Source organism: Trachurus japonicus, chromosome 22, assembly GCF_045865225.1.
Source record: "Trachurus japonicus isolate A0001 chromosome 22, Traja_1.0".
In the NCBI taxonomy this organism is placed as follows: domain Eukaryota; kingdom Metazoa; phylum Chordata; class Actinopteri; order Carangiformes; family Carangidae; genus Trachurus; species Trachurus japonicus.
In genome coordinates, this window is record NC_140928.1 from 30,395,641 (window position 1) to 30,418,099 (window position 22,459).

At 42.5% G+C, this 22,459-nt stretch overlaps 1 protein-coding gene across 3 annotated transcripts in view; it reads left to right on the top strand.

Moving 5' to 3' along the window:
* The window catches only part of trappc12 (trafficking protein particle complex subunit 12), a 44,907-nt gene extending 23,413 nt beyond the window's left edge, over positions 1 to 21,494 (top strand). For all 3 annotated transcript variants that reach the window (XM_085767723.1, XM_085767722.1, XM_085767721.1), the window contains exons 4-12: positions 3,676 to 3,789; positions 7,294 to 7,432; positions 10,542 to 10,654; positions 10,900 to 10,972; positions 12,610 to 12,683; positions 14,480 to 14,578; positions 15,992 to 16,095; positions 17,883 to 17,970; positions 20,141 to 21,494. In XM_085767723.1, the coding sequence (XP_085623849.1) occupies positions 3,676 to 3,789; positions 7,294 to 7,432; positions 10,542 to 10,654; positions 10,900 to 10,972; positions 12,610 to 12,683; positions 14,480 to 14,578; positions 15,992 to 16,095; positions 17,883 to 17,970; positions 20,141 to 20,383 (1,047 nt within the window). In that variant the 3' untranslated portion in view covers positions 20,384 to 21,494. The remainder of the gene's footprint in view (positions 1 to 3,675; positions 3,790 to 7,293; positions 7,433 to 10,541; positions 10,655 to 10,899; positions 10,973 to 12,609; positions 12,684 to 14,479; positions 14,579 to 15,991; positions 16,096 to 17,882; positions 17,971 to 20,140) is intronic.
* Positions 21,495 to 22,459: the final 965 nt, after the last annotated feature.

The following is a 22,459-nucleotide window of genomic DNA, read 5'->3' on the forward strand; positions in this document are numbered from 1 at the left end:
CGGACCATAAAGCCTGGCTGCTGTCTACTCAGCTCTTACCCATGTGTTTCTGTATGGCTGTAATGTTTAGTTTGGATCAGTTTGATTCAGAATTTGAATTATAGGCTGGTGTAAGAGAATAAGTTGTTGCATAGCAGCTGTGCTACCTTGTTACTTAAAGCTGAGTTGAAGTTTATGTCTCAGACTTTGTGGGTTTTTTCACGGTGCTTCTCTGCAGCTCCCCTGGCCCTCAGCTCCCCTCTCCTGCTCTCCACTCTGCTACCCACTGCTCCTTTTTTCTCCTTCCAACTCTTTTGGCCCAGAGCTTAAGCAGTTTTTTCTTCCTTCCACTATGGCCAACTTTGACTCCTGCATTCTTTCACTACATGTGGTTATATTTCTTCCACCCATATGCTGCTTATCATCTGTTGAAACTCCTTATCCCTCTGTGCCCTGTCTCAACTGTGTGTGTGTGTGTGTGTGTGTGTGTGTGTGTGTGTGTGTGTGTGTGTGTGTGTGTGTGTGTGTGTGTGTGTGTGTGTGTGTGTGTGTGTGTGTGTGTGTGTGTGTGTGTGTGTGTGTGTGTGTGTGTGTGTGTGTGTGTGTGTGTGTGTGTGAATGCAGCTACTGTACATCACTGGTAGCTGTTCTCATTTCCATACTTGCTCTGTATCCAAGTCTCACACCGACACGTAGACACACACACTCACACACCTGTCTTCTTGTGCCCTGTGGCAGGGCAGCAGTGTACTATAGCGTATACTGTAGGATATGTGTGTTTGAGTGACTGCAGCTGCTTTTGGCCATCCAGGCTGCCTCCTCGTTTTCAGCTTCATTTCCCCTCGTAATGAAGATTCAGAGGCAGCGCAGCTACTGGCACAGGGCAGGGGAGGAGAGGAGAGGAGAGGAGAGAAGAGGAGAGGAGAGCAGGGATGAGGAAGGAGCAATAGAGGAGGCAGGAAGAGAAGAGAGGCAGACATGAAAGTCAGAGGGAGGAGATGGAGGAAATGGAGGGAAGGGAAAGAAAAAGAAGAGGAAGCATCTTGACTGGGCAAGAAGAAAGTATCAAAGAATCCTGATGAGGAGAAAATTGATGAAGAGGAGGAGAGAGGAAGGCTGAGGAAGAGAGTGCAGCTACAACAGAGGAAGAGACAAAGGCGTGATGAGTTTTGTAATACAGATGACTAGAAACCCCCCACCCACACACACGCACACACACCTCCTTCTCTCTCTCTCTCCTAATTACCTCCCTGCCTGTGATGAATGGCACAGCTCTTCTGACCCAATTGGCGAGCCGACCTTGTCATGTGTGTTGATGGGGTGGGGTGACTGTACGCCCCCCTCCCACCTCTGCCCCCCTCTTACCTATTGTACCACCTCCTGTGGAAGCAGATGCTGCTAATATCTGTCTGTCTGTGTGTGTGTTTGCGTGTGCCAGTGTAAACACTTTGAATCGTGCACTTAGACACAAACTTGAATTTTCTTATAATAATCAGAACATTTGATATCACAGTGATTTCAGCTTGGAACTGACAGTACTTTCAGATTATCAGTTATTTTTTCACTTGATCACTACATTTTAAATAGTTTCTTATCTCTGATTTTTAATTTGTATCAATTTTATTGTGGTAGCACATATTTCATTCAATTCAACATAATGTAAAAAGATCTTACATAAATGACAGTTAACCTGGGACTTATTTGTACTGATTTGGCCTCCATCCCATGTGTAATAACAGAGTTGTACTCAACAGTTAAAGCAGAAGTAAGCGATCCGGTCGTTTTGGCTAATGCTGCGTTCCAGGTAGGCTTTTGAAACCGTAAGTTACAGCTTCAAGTCACGACTTACGACTTTGTAGCGTTCCAGGCAACCCGTAACTCGTGTTTTTCCGACCTGTTTTACCTGTGAAAGTGCACTATAACGGCCACTCGTAACTTCCGACCCGTGAACTCGTACCAGATCGAACTGGTACGACTTCACAGGTCGGAAAAACATGAGTTACGGGCTGCCTTGAACGCACCATAACTTCTTGTCAGCTGATGGAGTTAGCAGCCCCCGCCCTCGTCATGGATCTATTGGTCCTTGTCCCTACGTCACCACATTCACGCGCATCCCTTGGCTGCACACACAGCCCTTCATGCCGTTCTCTCTCCTCATTGGATAAAGGTTGTAGGATACAAGGAAAGTTTTCTCCTCAGCTTACAGCAGAGCAGAGTGACTGACAGACCCGTGTTTCAGACCAAACACTCTATATAAGTGATTGCCGGCCCGTCGGAAGATATAACTATTTAAGACTTATATTAACACAAAAATTCCACTTACTTCTGCTTTAATTGCTGTGATCAGTAAACATTGCAAAGACTGCTTCAGGCTGGATGTCAGTACGATCCCCAGCTCATCCAGTCTGTGTGTGGAAGTGTCCTTCAGTCAGATACCTGACCCCAAACTGCTCCTAATAGCTGCTCCATCAGTCCGCCGCTACCAAGTATGAAAGGATTAATATAAATGCAACTTAACAGTAAATCAGTAGACTAGCAGATGAGAATTAAAAAGACAGTTTTCTTTTCTCTTTCATTATTAGAAGAGAGAGATATAAACGAACAGTAAAGTTATAATCTCTGTAGACACTGTAACCCTCCTGTGGCCGACCACAGTCTACTGGCACATAGGATCATTTCAGGTGTGTTCACCTTCAAGTAAACTGGTGTGGATCATCTGTCCTGTCTGACTGTTTGCTAATGAATGGGCATAGATCCCTGGTATTAAACACACTTCGGTGTTAAATGTTTAAAGGCTGTGGTTTTCGATAAGCTCTGACGTTATCAGTTCTGTTCTCCTTTCAGGAAAAATCTACCAAATTGATGTCCTATTTGGCAGTGCACATTTTATCTGACCAACTCTGATTAAGACAGTTACAGTACCTATGATGCATTTTGAGGTGAAATACATTTTGTTCGGCCTTATTAAAGCATATCATAGTCTATGGGAGTGTTTAACATAAAAAAAAGCTATTTTCTCCTACAAAATAACAAAAATTCCAATAAGAGTATACTTTTATCAGTAACACAGCCTCAGAAGTGCTCAGAATCAGGTACTGTAATGTTTGAACATTTCCACTGCAACTGACCAATCTAAATCTTCTGATGAGGAATGAGTGCTTCAGTAGGCCTGAGGCAGAATGGGTCATCCCCTAATCAGAGGGTCAGTGTTTGAATTCCCACCTCCTACAAGAGCATGTCAAAGTGTCCTTGGGCAAGACACTGAACCCCAAATTACCACAGTGTTCAGGTTTTCTTTTGCACATTTTCAGGAAAATGCAAATTTGCTCTGTGGGATCTTTAAGATTGGTTTTAATTTGCCACTTCCCATGTCAAGAAAGTGTTGTTTGTAACTTGTTTCTGCGATGTTGCAATGCTCCTAGAAGTCAGCAAGAGAATACAGTGTTTTCATAGCTGACAAAAAATGGAGTAATCATGAAATTGAAATTCCTGAAGCACAGCAAGGAGTTGATAAGTAGCTTTGAATATTCAGAACAAGGTGCTTGATACCAAGTGTTTACTTTGTTAGTGATGTGTCCTGCAAAGTGTTTTTGTAATAATGACAGCTGAAAACAAGCAATATATTCTTTTTCCCGTGTTTCCATCAGTCAGTCATGGTTTGTGTTTCAGTTGCATTGTGTCTCTTCCACCCTGCAGACCAGCAAGAACTGGCGGGCTGCGGTAGATCTGACGGGCCGTCTGCTGACAGCTCATGGTCAGGGATACGGAAAGGCCGGCCAGCCAACCTCCCACACCACCGACTCACTGCAGGTAAGATGCCAGTGACTGAGGAGAAGCTCAGCTATTCAGTCTTTTGTTTCTCCATCAGTCTGCCTCTCACTGGGTTTCTGTTGGTGGTAGAAAAAGCTGAGCCAAGGCAGGCCCTGCAATGCACACTGTTCATGTCTGCTGTTATGATCAGTAATGAAAAACTCAACCTGGATTTTGTATTTGCCTATGTTGAAACTACAATTATGTATTTGTATGAAGAATAATATAGCGAATTACAGCAATTTCTATTAGTATTGTATACCCTTTTTTTTTTTTTTTAAGTTCATAACATATTAGTTCATTTCCGTTTCCACATTAATATAATTACTTCTCAATGATAGTATTTTGAATTCGACAAAGTGTTTTGTAGAAGTTGTTTTGTTTACTTCATTTACACATCTCACCATACAGAGAAAAGACCAAAAAAAAGTCAAGGCCTCCTGTACTTTGTGCTGGACTGTAGGAGGGGGTGAGGCGCTGGGCCGTGAGCCTTGCAGGGGCACCACGCTTTATAATTGAGATGATCATCTCAGCCATTCATACCACATCACATGTGGTCATACATAATTGATTTACACATTATGGTTATCACTTTATATAAACACAAATATAAAAGCTAAGTGGTGTGAGTGAATACGAATGAAACATTAAACTTGTGATGTATTTTCCCAAGGTTAGGAGGTCTGATACAGTCTGCAGTCATACTGTATGCACAAACTGCTCATCAGGGGGATGAGGAACTTCACTTTGCACATTGTTCAACCTGTGAAAATGTAGAAGTTGTTCAGTGCATCTTGGAGGGTGACTTCACTGGTCCATCTGCATTGGGGCTGTATAGACCGAATCGGGTAGAAAACCAGCACGTAATTTGAATGAGATCAATAGTAACGAACGAGAGTTTAGCTATATATATCATATTTTTCACGCCCTATCACCGTTTAGACACATCTGAAATGATTGAAGAAGCATTACTATTTCTGTGTGTGTTTTGTGTTGCTATGTGTTGTATTTATTCAGTTTGGGGGAATCACGGTGTCTAGAAAGCATCAGTGGCTCAGCTGACAGGGACAGCTAACGGTGGTAGCTAAGCTGACAGCGGTAGCTAAGCTAACACCAGGACGTCAGCTGTTAAAACCCTCCCATTGTCGGACACGACACAAAACTACTCCAGTTAGCTCAATCATGTTGTAACCAAGATATCTGCTGGAGAAAATATTTTATCATGACCGTTTATTGAGTCACTGAGTTATTAAAGTTAAACAGGTAGCTAACCGTTAGCCCAGCTAATCTCTGATAACCATGACTAATTACAAAAATGTGCACACGTAAATAGTAATGTTTGTCCAATCATTGGTTTTATAGACTTTACAAACATCAGATTAGTCTAAACGGCGATATAGTAACATGAAAAATTATATATATATATATAGCTAAACTCTCGTCTGTCACGAGAAGTAGTTGTAAACAACAAGGCGATTCGTCCTATAGTCAGTAACGATCCAGATGCCCCCCCCCACAAGCTTTCAGTAGAGAGGCCCGTGGTTGTCTGTGTATGATTCTGTTTTGCTTCTCTGGTGCCATGTCTGCCTTCTGCCTGCATCATTGAACTGCCGCTGTCAGCCTTGGTCTGCCCTTGGGGTGATGGTTTTAGTGACGGTGACATCATCAGTAGACTTAGTGATGTAGGCTGTCACAGTCTCTGTGTATTCCTGGAGATCGATACGTTCCCCACAGGAAGCTGCCTGTTTGAACATGCTCCAATCAGTGCTCTGTCTGCTGTCCTGCAGCTCCCTCTGGCCAGACCTCCATCTGTTTCCTGATTGGTCTGCATAGTTTCACCAGTGGCCTGTATGCATGCAGGACAGAGATGTGGTCTGAATGACAAAGAGAGGGAGGGGAAGTGACTTATACAGTATACATACATTCTCTGTACTTAAGTAAAGAATGTGTTAAGTCCCATGATGCAACTGCACAGTCTGTCTTGATCTTTTCTGTTGTTGGGCTTTATTGTTTTCAAGGTCTGCCCAGCGCAGCAAACCTCAGTCCTTGTGGTGCTGAGTCCTGGGTGTTAACATGTTTAATGTGACCACTGACAGTCTGTCAGATTCCCATGATCAAGGTCAGGGAACAATCGGCTCCTACATGAAGAAGTGGCTTGTGCTTCCGTGTTGCCTCAGCAGTATTAAAGAGGAACTACTCAGGATTTGCACCTTAGTTGAACACGTTCAAACTAATTGTGATGGCTGAACGACTTGTTACAGGGAGAATGGAGGCTCTCTGACTTCCACCTTGCATTTTTTGGCTGAAAACCAGCTTATCCCAGCTTTTGTCGTTTGCTGCACCACAACACAAACACGCCCGCAGCGGTGGCAAAAGTATTCATATTCTGTACTTAAAGGGGAATTGCCGTTTTTTACATTCTGGACCTTATTTCTAGCATAAAATACGATCTTTTACTCACCCAGATAACTTTGGTGTCATTACAAGTCGTTCTGATGAAATTAGCTCCAGCCGAGAGCCGCGTACTATCCGTATGGAGTCTACAGGGCAGCAGAATGCAGCCTCTAAATAACACATTATCTGCCGTGAAACTCGTTCATTTCACCAATATTTTGTTATGATACGCTAGTGCTATTCCCCTCTGAGTCCGGGCTGACCTGTTATCAACATCCGGGGTCTGTAGGTTGACCCACTTTTAAGTATAACCTCAAAACAGTGCTTTGACTTTATTCCAAATTCTGTATCGCTTCTGTCTTTGCCATTTGAGCATGGGCACTGGAGATTTCTAATGACAGGACTTCATAAAATGACAATTTCCACAATTACACATTTAGAACATGTGGTAGTTTCCATCTTTTTATCAACATTTTCTTTGCTGCAGTTAAACCCGCGAACAGTACTCTCCTTGTGGAGTGTTAAGTTCGGAAAGGTGTCATCATTTAAAAGCAATAGCAAGAGCACCACAGTCTCATCTGAAATAATCTAAGGGAGATGGGAGGAAGCAGAAGAAGGCCCAATATCAGTGCTCAGTTTTGATGTGGTTCCCTCTCTCAAGATCTTAAACCAGCAGAGAGAACATCCAACCTTCATGTCTGCTCTTCAAAGAGTCAGCAACATTACAGCTGAACCCAGACCTGTCTTTTCCAAGACCATCATATGTGGAGACAGTCAGAATCTCCAGCATTAGGGAAATATCCTGGAGCAGAGCAGAGCTGTTGCCGCTTCCCCATCAACATCATTATCATCATATGTTCCCTCGGCGGTCTGATAATGTGATGCTTCTGATTGGTTAGTAGTTGGGCTGTTGACAGGTTTCATTTGATCTCTATGAAGTTAGGATTTCAGCAAGAGTTACCATGGTGATGGTGCGCCAGCATCACATTCCTGTAAACCTGAGAGTTCAACCTGAAGCTATATTTATGCCTTGTTTATGTGGTCAACATATATGATGAATGTGTTGTACATGTTCCAAACAGAGGGAGGTTGTGTGTTTGTGTGTTGCAGCTGTGGTTTGTGCGTCTGGCCCTCCTCACCAAGCTCAACCTCTTCCAAAACGCTGAGCTGGAGTTTGAACCCTTTGGCAACCTGGACCATCCAGACCTCTACTATGAGTACTACCCCACTGTTTACCCGGGGAGGAGAGGTATATAAACACACACACACACTTGTACAAAACAATACCATCCTCCGACCTTTTGGCTCATTATTATTGATCTTTATGTTGAAGGAGCACTTTTGGAATTGATCATAGAAGATTGGACATAGAAAGTCTTGCATTTCTAATCCTGTGTAGTTTCACATCTCTTATTGCACTTGTCCAAAAGCTGCTCTATACCGTAAATTCCCATGGCGACCCAACTGAAGCTTGAATAGTACTATTCATAACGGTGCTGAAAAAACTCCTCCGAAACTCTTATCTGTGAATTTTGAATGTATTATTACCCTGCCCTCCAAAAGGATTTTGTATTTTACCCACATTTTTTAGGATACACAAGCATACCACCACTGTCCTATTAAATATTCAAAGGAAAGTTTCTGCCAGGAGCTTGATATGAGACTGTATCGTCAAGAAGCTCCAACAACTCCACTTGTCTCCAGCAGTTCTTTGGTTTTGTTTTTCCTCTTTTTACACTGCATGAATTGCTCTCTAATGTATTCCCATTACTTTGGATCTGCTTCGCCCCTTGGGCTACTACAGTGAAGGCAGCAGCAGAGACAGAGCTGCATACACACATGCACACACACACACACGTACAAAAAAAAAAACACACTTTAAGCTACACTGCACAGCCCTCTTTAGAGAGCACCAATTGACTTTCCATTGCTCAATTTTAAATGCTTTGTACCCTGCTAAGGTGCTCGCAGACAAACTGGCATGAGTTGTGTAGCCTGGCATCACAAGTCGAACATTTCTCCAGGCCCAACATTTTTCAGGCCCAACACTTGACGGCCTTAAGAGACAGCTGCCCATGTATCACACACTCAAGAATGAAGATAGACTAAACATTTAAAAAAAATAATCTTTCTTTGTCAGTTATTGAATTGTCTGCCAAATGAAAGAGTGAATTAAATCTGGACAGAGAAAGATTAAGTAGCATTCATTCATGCTCAAGGAGCGTCCATTCATGTCCTTTTCAAACCTCTATATCCTATTAAAGCTTCAGGTTTACATTCCTTTCATGTTTAGTGCAACACTTAGATTTACTTTTGCTAGCTGGCATTCCTCCTCCTCCATCCCTTTTGTTGACACATTGCAACCAAACACAAGAAGAACAGAGCTCATTTCATCATATTTATCAATTTGTATTTATTTTTATTGTATTTATTAGTGTAATTGTTTAGTTATATTCCCTATAAATATTTATCCACGTTATGGTCTGAATTGTTTTTAGTTTAGTTTCAACTCACACTGCCTGGTATGGAGAAAACAAATTCCCTTCATTTTGAGTTTTATCTTTTTTTTATTATTCTCCCTTTTCCTTAGAATAACCCTGCACGGAATAATAACCCAGGGGTTCTCAGTGGTAGCCACGGCTCATGAATGTATGCTGGGATAGTGAACAAACCTGTGCAGCTGGCGAGCTAACTGGCAGCATGCTGTCACTAGCCAGACAGAGGAGCTGGCTAGTGCGATGCCAGTAAACAATAAATGAACACAGTTTATTGAAGAAGCGTTTTTAGTTCCATCAGCTCTCGTATCACAGCTGCCATCAAACTTTTCCAGAGCAGTTTGTGCTCCAGCAAAAGAGGATTGTTTAAAAACTGGGTAGAGCTGCACAGCTGATGTGACAGCTCCCTCTATTTAGGTCACACTGGACTCTGAAGTTTTGATAGTATGAGTGAGTCAAAGTTACTGAAATAGAAGAACAGTCTGACCAGGTCCCAAAGTGCAGGTGGATCTAATGTGCAAAACAAGGCCATGATATAACAGAGTGTTCACCCACTCGTCACAATAGTGCTCTATAGCTCCATTACTTGTCAATAACTCCACAGGGTGCCTTTAAAATGTTTTTATTATGTCTGCACAAGGCTGATGGGGTATGGGATATCATAGGATGCTTTCAGTTTTGAAGTTGCATTAAAGGAGACATATTCTGCCCCTTTACCACAAATTAAAATAGTTCCCAGGTGTCTTAAAGACATGTCTGTGACATGCTTTGGTCAAAATCCCCCAAGGATCAAACATCACAGCTCTTTTCATCATCTCAAAACAGCCCTGTTCACAACGTCTGCTTTCAGTGTCTGTCCCTTTAAATGCAAATGAACCACAGCTTGCCCCGCCCCTTCTACTGGTACCAGGTAGGGGTGGGATTATGCAAACTTGAATCCTAGTCACATCATTGGAGACAACTGAGGGAAGAGCTCATAAAACCACATGGATTTCAACCTAGGGAGTCTGAAAATTACAGATTATTTTGTCAATTCTCACATTTTGGGGGCCAGAAGGCAAGACAAACACTTAAATATATGTTAAAGGACCTTCAAAAAGTGACATTTCCATAATATGTCCCCTTTAATTCTAATTCTAAGATAATGGAAGTTGCTGACCTGGAGAGAACTGTCCATTTAGCATTAAGAAACCGATGAACAGAGGGCAGTCATATAGACACTGAATAATTGAGGGAAAGGAGTGTGTATCCTGTACCGTTGATGGGTGAGACATGAAGCACAACCAGACAAACAAGAGAGATGGAAATAGAGATAGTGACTGGCAGAAGCAGCAGCCACAGATGGACTAGCTAGCTGAGTTTCAGATCTGATGACAGTATCAAAGAGACCCTGATCAAAGCCTGGGGACTCACCTGAATATAGGCTCTTCCTCGGGGATGTGTGTGTGCCTGCGTGAGTGAGACAGTGTGAATGATGTAGAGAGAGAGAGAGAGAGAGATAGAGGGATGAGGCAGAGAGATGAGTGATGGAGCTGTGCAGCACACCCAGAGAGAGAGATGAGAGGGTTTAATAAGCAACCATACGTAGCCCAATGCCATCTGTAGGTTCCTGCCTCCAGGGCTGTGCAGTCTGTGTGTGGGTGGAAGGGTTTATATTCTCATCTCGTGCTCTCTGTCTTTCTGTCTCTCTCTCTCTGCCTTCCTTCTCATTTTTTTCTCTTCCTCCTCCTCTGTCCTCATCCCACCCTGTTTCTCATTTCCCCTTTTTCCCTTCACACATTTTCTCCCCCTGTCCTCTGTTGTTTTTGTTTTTTTTCTTGTCCCCTCCCTCCCTCCCTTCCTCCCTCTCTCCCTCCTGTCCAGGCTCCATGGTGCCGTTCTCCATGCGGCTGCTGCATGCCGAGCTTCCCCAGTACCTGGCCAAGCCCCAGGAGGCTGTGGACCGCCTGCACAATCTCAAAAGCGTCTGCCTCACTGTTAGTATACACACACATACACCAACACAGCCTCTGGATGAACATAAAGATATGCATACTCTGTAGCATTTGCCCAATAAAACTACGCACCCGCAGAAAAGCACATTAGCCATACTAATCTTCAAGCCCACCTGTATAAACAGCCAAATGGTTGGATTTTAGAGGTATTGAATATGCAGATTCTAATACACACACAAAAAGCCTTCAGCAACGGCAGTGAAGCAACTTCTCCCTCTGGTTCACAGATTCTGGAAAACTTGGAGAAAAGCTTGGCTGAGGACGGCAGCATGGTCACCCTAACACGGGAAAACAGGCAAGGTAAGAAGCACACACAGACACACACACACACACACAGACACACACACACACACAGACATTCAGCTATAGACCTGGCCCCAATCCCAGACTGCATCACCCTGTAGGAGGAGAGTGAGGTCATGGGCCCACTGGGTAATACACACACACACACACACACACACACACACACACACACACACACACACACAGAGAGGACAAGGAGGAGGCACACCTGGTGCAAGACTGCAGCATACCTTGGCCACACATACACACATTCACAGCCACACAAAGACACCAATTCAGTGCTCTAAAAGTGTTTAGCACCTCACTGCTTCAGTACTCGCGCTGAATATCAAACAGTCTCTCAAGCCCTTCACACCAAGCAGATCAATACTGATCGATCCTATCCAATCCACTCACATCTGCACAAGTGTGCTGGGGAAATAGGCACCTTCATCTAAAATTCACCAGGTCTAGGTAGACACACCTCAATATAAGCTGACGTAAATAGACTTCTCTTCTCTTCTCTTCTCTTCTCTTCTCTTCTCTTCTCTTCTCTTCTCTTCTCTTCTCTTCTCTTCTCTTCTCTTCTCTTCTCTTCTCTTCTCTTCTCTTCCCTTCTCTTCTCTTCTCTCCTCTTCTCCTCTCCTCTGTTCTCTTCTCTCCTCTCCTCTCCTCTTCTCTTCTCTTCTCTTCTCTTCTCTTCTCTCCTCTTCTCCTCTCCTCTGTTCTCTTCTCTCTCCTCCCCTCCTCTCTTCTCTTCTCTTCTCTCTTCTCTTCTCCTCTCTTCTGTTCCCCTCTCCCCTTTTCTTCTCTCTTCTCCTCTTCTTCTCTTCTCTTCTCTGTTCCTCTCTTTTCTTCTCTTCTCTTCTCTTCTCTTCTCTTCTCTGTTCCTCTCCTTTCTTATCTTCTCTTCTCTCTTTTTCTTAGTACATCTTAATACAGGTTACTCAGCCCTCTGTTTGTGCGTTCTGTAGAGACTATAGCGACTTTTAGTTTTCTTCTCTGAAGCGACCAGTAGCTGTTTAAACAGCTAATATACAGCTATGAACAACAACAAGCCACTTGGTGAAGTTGAGTGAAATGTAAGATGCTTGCTTATAAAACTGTCAGGGTGACGCATGTGTGAGTTTGTGCGCGTGTGTGTGTGTGTGTGAGGGTGTGTCTCCTCTTTCTAAAAGCACAGTAATAGCTGTGCCCTCTGTCTCTCCTCTCCTTGCCCACGCAGACAGTCGACAGTCAAGTCAATAGCGCAGGGCCTTGCCTTCACACATCAGACCCCTACTGAGTGATTAGCTCTTCTCCCAACACACACACACACACACATACACACATACACACATACACACACACACACACACACAAGTGCAGTGATGAATACTAATAGGGCTGCACACAAGCTATTCCACACTGTGCACTAAGGAGAAGAGGAAAGCGGAGTGTGCCGCAGTGTCTTCCTCACCACCTTACCTCAGAATAAACCCTGGTGTTGGGGGGGTGGGGGAGAGGGGAAGTGTAATGAGAGGGATAGAAGGGTAAGGGGGGGAGAGGGGGAAATAAGGTGACGTTACAGGGACACCCGCAAAGGTGAAAATAGGAAGTCACCCTCAGAGAACTAAAGCCTTGTCTCTGTCTTCTCCTTCTCTCCCTGTTTTTAGCATCTCTTAAACTGTGGCAGTCTCGCCTCAGCCGGGTCATGTACTCCATGGCCAACTGTCTGCTGCTGATGAAGGTAGGTGTGTGTGTGTGTGTGTGTGTGTGTGTGTGCGCGCGTTGGCTCACGTTTGTGTGCCATGGTGTGTTGGAGTGAATGTGTCCCTGTGTGCGTGTCTGAGTCTGTCTGGATGTGTGTCTTTGTGAGAGAGTGTTTGTGTGTGTGTGTGTGTGTGTGTGTGTGTGTGTGTGTGTGTGTGTGTGTGTGTGTGTGTGTGTGTGAGAGAGAGAGAGGGAGAGTCTCAGAGATCTTTGATGCCAGGCTGGTGGAGGATTCACAGTGAAATCCCCCTAGACTGACCACTAATTGGATTCGTGGTCAGTGAGAGAGAGAACAAGACAGAAAGAGAGAGGAAGGGAGGGAGGGAGGATGAAGAGGGATTTTAGAAAAGGACTCTACAGAGAACCACAGTGCCATCTACTGGTAGATTACATTTTTAATAATGTTTTTCAATTACCTTGCCTCAGTTTCAGTTTAAATACTCAGAACTCTCACCTTTAGATAAAAGGGTTTAACACTGTCTCTACAAGTCAAGTGCCAGGCAGTGTTGTTGTGTTGTTTTAAAAGAACAAAATACATACATGTGTTTTTCATAATGTTTTCATAGGTAACCAAGTGTTAATGAAATAATGCCTTGTCAAAATTATCCATATGTGTTTTTCCCTTTTATTATTAGATAATTACAAAAGCATGGGAGTCAACAGCTGCTTCTATACAGAAGTCAATGGTATAATAAAGAACAACTTGCCTGGTTGTTGTAGTGAGAGCAAGAATGAAGACTGTTCGTATCATCCAACCCTTCAACTGTGTTAAGACTTCACTATACTGGAGCTCAAAAAAAGATTTATGGTTTTTCCAGAAAATCTGGAATTCTACAGTCAGTATTTAAGTTGCACTAGTTTTACTGAGTAGTTTTTTCTTTGCCTGCAAATGACATGAAAGGGCAAAGAATAAACAATTTGGTTGCGACTGAAGATGTTAATCTTCAAATCACAGTTCAAACATTTGCCTGAATCAGCATTGTAACAAGCGTTACACAGGCAGGAGGAGCTGTGGATTAATCCACTGGGTCCACTGAGCATTTACAGCAGAGAGATGCTGTATGCAGCACAGAGTCCAAATAAATTAGCATGTGTGTGCTGGTGAAAATGTAGGAACATGTCACCCAGTGTGGCTCACTGATGTGTTTTTAAGAATTATTAAACAACAACAATAATGCAACACTTCAGGATACACACATTGTTGGTCTGGGTAATTTCTTGGAATTTATTCACCATGAAAAATTTTACAAAATGTTTCAAGACCTGTCCTAGAAAAGAGCTGAGAGCACATAAAGAGTGACTTGAATAAGCACCAACTTTGTAGAATAGATGCAATGAAGCAGCCACAGTCATGAATTAGTTGTTTGTCTCTATATGGATTTTACTTATTGAGTGTAAAATCAGACGTTATCACATTATCCATATTCACAGTAAGTCACTATAGATAATAAATGTTTTAAAAAATTACAATTTGATAGTTATTTAGATTTTGAGTCCGTTTTTCAGTGGGTTTGGTCTGAGCCAAAGTAGCTGTAAAATACTGCACCATAATACACACAGGTATGTACACACCTCAGTACACACACACACACACACACAGCTCCTGACCTCTCTCCATCGCCCGGCTCAGCAGTCCAGTCACCGTGTGAGCGATGTGTAGCAGTGCAGTGTGGAGGTGGGAGAAGGGTCACATCGCCCCGCTAATACTCCATATGTTTGATTAATGCACCCCCCCCCCCCCAACCCCCCCTCTCTCTCTCTCTCTCTCTCCAGGACTATGTTCTGGCTGTGGAGACCTATCACTCCATCATCCAGTATGAACCACAGCAGAGAGTGCAGCTGCTCAGTGGCATAGGACGCATCTTCTTGCAGGTTTGCACGCACACATACACACACACACACAGCCTGGCCAAGATTATCATAAAGACTGGAAGCAGCCAATTTAAAAACAAACTTTTCTTTATTTAATCAGTAAAAATTAAAAAGAAAATAGAACGGCTCGCACACCACAGGGCTCCAAAATGCAGTCCTTTTATTTACAGGAAAAGTGTAACGTTACGAGCGACAACTGCTCTTCGTCAGACATACAGAATCCACATAGACGCCATCTTAAGTATCAAGTTTAGTTTTTCCTTTATTTAATCAGTACAAATTAAGAAAACATTAAAAGAAAAAAATATGTATATGTGTATTTATTTATTTATTTATTTTAGCCTTTTCTTAACAAACACCTGTCTGCCCACTCAGCACTTTAATGCAGCACCTCACTTGTCTGTCTAAGGTCTCACAGCTGACAAACAGATCAGAGCAAATGGCAAACCCCAAGCCACGAGAAGGTGGGAGCTTCAAGCAGAGCGCAGTCAGGTCTGAGTTGAGACACATGTAGGAGACAACCAAGACTTCTCCTAGGTGGACATCCATCAAGCTTCATAATTAGGGGGGGAAAGTCCTATTGAAAAATAGAAGTGACCTAGAGCACGATGGTCCATCTGGCTGAGCTCCAGAGAACAGGTGCGGTGGTTGGAGAAAGTTCCAGAAGGCCGACCATCACAGCAGCTCTCTGATGTGAGGTTTAGTGGCCAGACGTAACGAAAGACACATGAAAAGAACTGAATGAACTGTTTGTCAGTTCTAAATGTCACATCTGAAGGAGGCAGCACTCTGCTCATCACCTGACCTGCAGCTTCACAACAGTGAAGCACGGTGACTGCAGCATCGCGGTGTGAGGACAGAGATATCCTCAGTGGAAAACTCAGGACCGTGAGCCTGAGCACAGCGCAGCAGTGGCTTAGAGACAAGTCAGTGAGCGTCCTTAACTGGCCCAGCCAGGACCCTGATCTGAACCCAAACAGATCATCTCTAAACCTGAAAATATCTGTCCACTGACGTCCTGGTCCACCCTGACACGGATTAAGAGGATCTGAAACAAAGGCAGAAAACTCCTAATCCAGGTGTGCAGGCTTGACACATCACACCAAGAAGACACTGCAGAGCTTCTTTAATAGAGTTCTGAATTATAGCAGTATTTTTGGCGTTTTTTCCTTTTTAATAATTTTGCAAACATTTCTGTCATACTGTTTTCACTTATGGAGTATTAAGCACAGGTTGACGAGGGGTCAAACTCATTTGAATGATTTTAGCGTGAGGCTGCAACAAAAGGTGAACAAGAAGTGAATATAATGTGAATACACTGTGGAATTATTCACACTTTACAATAGACACCGGCATTGGCACAAACACACAGGTGAGTGTTTAATGTGTTACTGCTGCTTTGTTCTTGGCCAGATCGGAGACGTTAAAATGGCAGAGCGGTACTTCCAGGACGTGGAGAAAGCCTGCCAGATGAAAGGGAGCCTGGCCAGTCACACCACATGCATGCTGATGAACAGGTACGTCTGTGGCCCGCTGCACACCCGCATTAACACGCATCCTCACTGATCCCATCACCAGTGGTGAGCATGAAGTGTGTCTGTTTGCACGATCTGATATCACCAAGTAATCAACAGCCCAGGACTAACCCTAACCCTAACCGGTTGGTTATAACAGCGCTCGTGGGCTGTTGATTACTTGGTGATATCAGATCATGCGTGTCTGTTTACAGTGCGTCTCCACATGCGTCTCCACTGACCCCCTCAGATCAGATCTCACCTCCTGCTTTATATGCTAATCAACATGTGTGTGATGTGATGTGATGTTCTCAGCCAACCTGACAGACAGGTCAACAGTTACAGTAGTGTGTGTGAGAAAGAGAGAGAGAGCAGGGTGGAGTGGAAAGCACTAAACACTGCAATTAATTAGCCTGTGGCTCTAAGGTGTCAGTGTGTGGCCCAGGACAGACTCATGGTCACACTGCTGAAGGATGGGGCCACATGAGGCCCAGTCCACTGATCACATCTTTGATCTGTCCTCTGTATGTGTCTTTGTTGTCTTGTGGGACTTGTACCAATTTTCTTACTTCAAAAAAGAGCAATTCAAATCACAAACAAAGCTGACTATAAGCAACCAACCAATCAGTTTATAAACATATAAACTCAAATTCAAAGAACTGCACAGTTTATGTTCAAAATGAACAACAACATGCTGCTTGACTGTATTCAGAAAATGTTCAATAAAAGACCAAGCCATTACAACTTCAGAGCGGTGTGTATATTTAGAAAGTCAAAAGTCAGAACCAACACCAAACTAAGATGTACAACGGTAACAGCTGTCAATCTATGGAATAATCTGGAGAATGATTTAAAACATGAAGTACCTTAATCTCATTTTTTTTAAACACTCAAAAATAGGATGATCAATTTATACAAGTTAAACCAATGAACTGTGGTACCTGCTATGCTGTAGAGCTTTTTTTTCTCTCTCTCTCTTTTCCCTTTTCTTCTTTTTTGGCTCTGTTTATTTGCTGATAAAGGAACTAGAAGATTGCATAGTTTTTAATATAACTTGATTTATAATAGGGTAGGCTTAGGCTAAATAAGATAAGCTCCAGCCTACACCTTTTCGGTCTAAATGTCTATTGTTCACTTTCTTTCTTTCTTTATTGTTTATTTTGATTTGCATATTTTCTGTTTTGTTACTTTTATTTTTTTTAGACCTTGTCTAGCTGCTGTATTTATGTTGAGATGTAATTTCTATTGTACAATGAGGTGTCATGTCAAAACCAAAATAAACTAAACTATAAACTATACAGATGGAAATTCACTCCAGAGCTAAATTTACAACAAGTTTTTTGTATGTACATGAATATGCAGAGTCCCATTACAGATAAACAAATAAATGAAAAAAAAAGGCTTCAAACCTGTACATCAAGTTTTCTACTCGTGATCAGATGTGTGTGCATTTGCGTGCATGTGTTCATACGCGCACTTGACTTGACTTTCACTCCACATCTCCAGAACTTTCTTCAGGATCTTCTGTGAGCTGGTGTTTCCACCCTGTGTGCTGCTGAGCACAGGAGCTCTCTGTTTAACATGGTTTTATTTATTAAAAAACCAACATGAATATGCTACAAATGTGAACAACATGAGCTGTGTAATGAGCCAATCGCAATATTAAAACTGAAACTGAAACCAGGGCCAACAGTTCACCAGGGAGAGAGTCACAGGCACTAACACACCAAAAGTGAATCCTCAGAAATGATTTTTCTAGCATGAAATATAAGTGTGTGTTTGTTTTCCAGGGCCTTTGTCTACCTCAGTCAGAACAACTATGCTGAAGCACATGCATCTTTCACTGAAGTCTTGAAACTTGACCCCAAAAACCCTGTTGTAAGTACAACCTTATCTCACACTGTAACACAACACACATACACACACACACACACACACACACACACACACACACACACACTGCTGATAGTAGTTTGCAAATGTTGCAGTTGCATTGTAGTCCAGAAAATATGGAGAACTTTGGCCGATGACTATATCTAGTGCAGTCTGTGCTAAAGTCAGAGATTATAGGTGTGTTAGTAGAGATGATTTCTATTCTGACACAGAACTAACATAGTTATTTGAAAATGTCGATCTGTACAGTGGCATGCAAAAGTTTGGGCACCCCTGATTCAAATACCTGTTAATGTGAACAGTTCAGTAAGTGGAAGATGAAATGATCTCCAAAAGGTAGAAAGTTACAGATACCACATCCCCTTTACATTTTAACCTATATTTTGTACCCCTCGTTTTTATAGCATTTGTATAGCCCCTTTTTACAAACAGTTTTGAATAGTAAACATCTTGTCTGATACTTTGGTCAAATTTATCTAAGAGATCAAGTCTCCTGGGTTTTCTATTATTTTGTAGGCTGCTGCTTTGTTTCCCTTTTTCACTCTGAAACTATAGAGAAAAAAAACACTAATACTGTATTGCTTAAAATACTGCAAAAGAGTGTTTAATATTTAACTTTATATCTTCCACTTGCTGAACTCTTTACATTACAGTTTTTCTCAATTGCTAAAACACTAAACCCTATTGTCTGAACCAAATCCTCAGTACCTTGAACCCATTCATTGAATTGGCCACCCTTTTGTCAGAACCTTAAGCACGTTTCACCTAGTTAGACACAACTTGCAAACATATTCTATTCTCTCATAATGGTAAGCGCAGATAGCAAAAGTGAAACTCAAAAGCACAGGTGTCTAAACTTAAACACAGAAACTCAAAACTGATCACACTTGTGGCTAATGGTGTGAAGAAACCAGTATAAGCCAGTTCAGAGAGCCCTGGTTGTTGAAGTTTCACCATGGATAGAAACAATCAGAGAGGTGAGTCCTGTGTCCTGACCCAGCACGTCCACATGATGAAGAATTGTACAGTAGATACTGTATGCACTTTTGTAGTTGTAATGTGATTCTTGTTTTTATTTATTATTTTTTACTACAAGTGCTAAACAGGAATTTTGTTTTGTTTTGCAAAATACATTTTCCTATTGTGAACGTCATCATTGTGTTTTCCTTTTTTCTATGTTGTGTGTAATGATTGTTCTGCTGTGTTTTTCATTTTGATTGGCTCGGGGTCTGATCTGACCACAATGTTTGGTTTTGACAAGACAATGTGTCTTAGCAATTGAGAAAAACTGTAACAGAAATCTTGACCAGGGGTGGCTAAAATATTGCATGCCACTGTATTTAATGTAGAATGATTGGACAGAGAGAAATTAAGAAGACTCAATGACATAATACATCAACTAAATGTGATCATATGCTGCTCGTTACAGGAGGCTGCTTTCTGTTTCCGTGTTTTAACTGTTAAAGGGACAACGAGGAGTTTCTCCAGCGGCAGAACGAAAAATTCCTCGACAATAAAAAAGTCTCATATTAATGTGGATGAATCTACGTTACCCACACTTGTTAATGGGTCCATTCTCGATAAATATATAATTTTGTCTCTATCGTTATTTTGTTATTATTAGTGGTGGCGGAAATGCTGGGCGAGCCGACCAGCGTTTCCTACTTTCGGTTTCGTGGACGCTGCCCGGCGAGTCATGAGAATAAGGCCGCCGAATGGCCGTTTATGGTCGGAACTACGACAGTATCTGATCGTCTTCGAACCTCTGACTTTAATTCTTGATGAATGAAAACATGAGTCCGTCTTGCGCCAGTCAAAGAATTTCACGGTGCGCGCGGAGGCTCATAAATGTAGTGTGAAAACGCTTTGCTTTTCCAAAACTCCTCGTTGTCCCTTTAATTTGATCTGAAAATAAAACGTGGTAAATCATTTCAAGAGACAATTCATCTGAAAATACAATGAAACTTTGTGAAATGCTGTCAGTTCACCCAGATAGTTATGTAGTTTGGAAGTTGGAACTCTACTGTAAAGTGGTAGGTGTTGTTTGAGTGAATTGAATGTGTTTTTTTTAGGCCAACCGCTAACGGGAACAGTCAGGTAGGATGACTGTTGCTGTTGATTTCACATTGAAACTCCTCTACCTCTACGTTCCCAGGCAAACAACAACGCAGCAGTGTGCCTGCTGTATCTGGGCCGTTTAAAGGAGTCTCTGGGCCAGCTAGAAGGTCTGGTGCAGCAGGACCCCGCCCTCTACCTCCACGAGAGCGTCCTCTTCAACCTGACCACCATGTACGAGCTGGAGTCGTCCCGCAGCACCCAGAAGAAGCAGGCTCTGTTGGAGGCCGTGGCCTGTCGGGAGGGGGACAGCTTCAACACACAGTGCCTGAAACTGGTCTAAAGAGGCGACAGGTTGGACTGGGACAGCACACACTACTGCATTCTCCTTCACTGTGACTGCAAGCAAACCCCCCAGGGATAGAGCTCACTAATTCAACAAGTAGAATGAGTTTTAAATGAGTTAGTCTAATCTTTAACGTTTTACTGAACCGGTTCTTGACCAGGCCTGGTGAGAGACACGCAGAAGTCACATGACCCAGACAGGAAGTGGAAGACTGAGCTCTGACCTGCAACGTGACGGTCACCTGCTGTTAACCAGATAATCATTGCTACCTAATGTGCTAGCATGTTGAGCTTTATCTTTTAGACCATACTGGATGTGGATTTGAAAATGTTTTATGTATTTTACTTTATGACATTAGAATAAAACATGGTGTATGTATGTTTTATTTTAATGTCACAGTGGATGTATTCCAATGGGACTTGACTTTTGAAAACCATAGTTCACTATTTCCTTTTCCTGATCTGTTAATTGTACAACTACAGGTAGACAGTAGGAACAGAAGTGGAGAGTCAAACACACAAGAATTTGAGCAGAATTCTGTGATAATAGCACTGTAACATAAAAGTTTTTAAAATCTTAGAAACTAGAGGTTATGTCGCCATGATTATTAATGAAGGTTATTTGTTTGGAACCAGGTTTTTCTTCCTTTCGTCTTAAGCTTGCTTTTCTTATGCAACCTCTCAAACTCAAAGCCTGTGGACTGATCACATTAGAATCAGTGAGAAAGTTCTGCTTTGTCTAATCTAAATACAACGGGAAGAATAAAGCGCTGTGGTAGGCTGACTAACAGACTGAAGCGTAACGGCCCACAGGGCTGTGGCTGTGTCTGGTGACTCCACGTTGCAGGTCATGGCACGTGGCAGTCGCTGAGGAATGTCTGACCAGGTTATGGTCCAGCACTTGAAACGGGCATTATCCTGAGCTGCAGTGTTTTAAGACTAATAAATGTCCACAGAGCTCCTTTAATCAGCAGGATTAACAGACTGGACTAACACACACCACTCCAGGCTTCTGAACTCATGCAGCAAAATAAATCAGTTCCTCAAAACTAAAAATCAACACAAATATTCTCAATCTGAAATTGTACACAGATAGATAGATTTTTTTTTTTTTGTTTAAATAATAATTATATATAAAATATTATCCTGTTAAATCTTTTATTGATTTGTCCTGGTTGATCTGTAATTATTACTGTTTACATACTGTGTTTGTGTATATTAAAAAGACATCTGGAATAAAAAAAGAGGCCTGAATAATGGTGGAACATAAAACTGTTGTTTTAATCAGCAGGTGTAGTGACCAGTGTTTGTGTGTGTGTTTCTGCACATGTACGTATGTACATCGACAGACAGGAATAACACTGATTATCTGGTAACAGTGGCCCCTGTCAGTAGGGGGAATTAGACAGCAAGTAAACATTTAGTCGTGAGGTGGAGGTGTAAGGATGTGAGGGATGTGAACAGAGACCAGACTGGATCAGAGCATCTCCAGAACTGCAGTAATGTAGTTCTTATCTTTGAACTTGGGGAAGAGATGGACAAGGCTGAATTCAGTCCAACGCCTGACCAAATAATTAATAAACTTAAAAAACTGAAGGATTACTGAGTAAGCACTGAACCCTCATCCAGCTTTTTTACCTGCTGCTTCACCAAATGAACCATCTGCATGTTAACGGTCAAAAAGTTTAATATGGCAGGTCAAATTATTTACAAATCAAATGAGCAGATTCACACTCTTGGTCCATGTTCATCTTGACCTGCTCTCAGCAGCCGGCGTCATTCTAATCGCCAGCTTGTTTTGCACAGTGCTGATTTAAATGGAGGTGCTTGCTGCTGGTTGGTCTGTGCTGCAGGACTGCAGCTCTGCAGCTGTCCCACACATGGTGACCTTCCATCACCTGTGAACTCACCCAGTCTTCACATACTGTACCAGCAGGGCCAGCCCTAGGATTTTGGTGGCCCTAAATAAGATTTTTGTTTGTGGCCCTGCACTCTAAGCGCAAACACCAAATCACTGGTTAAAACTGAATACAGGCATTAGTTATATTTTTCTTGTGTTCAGACAATGAAATCA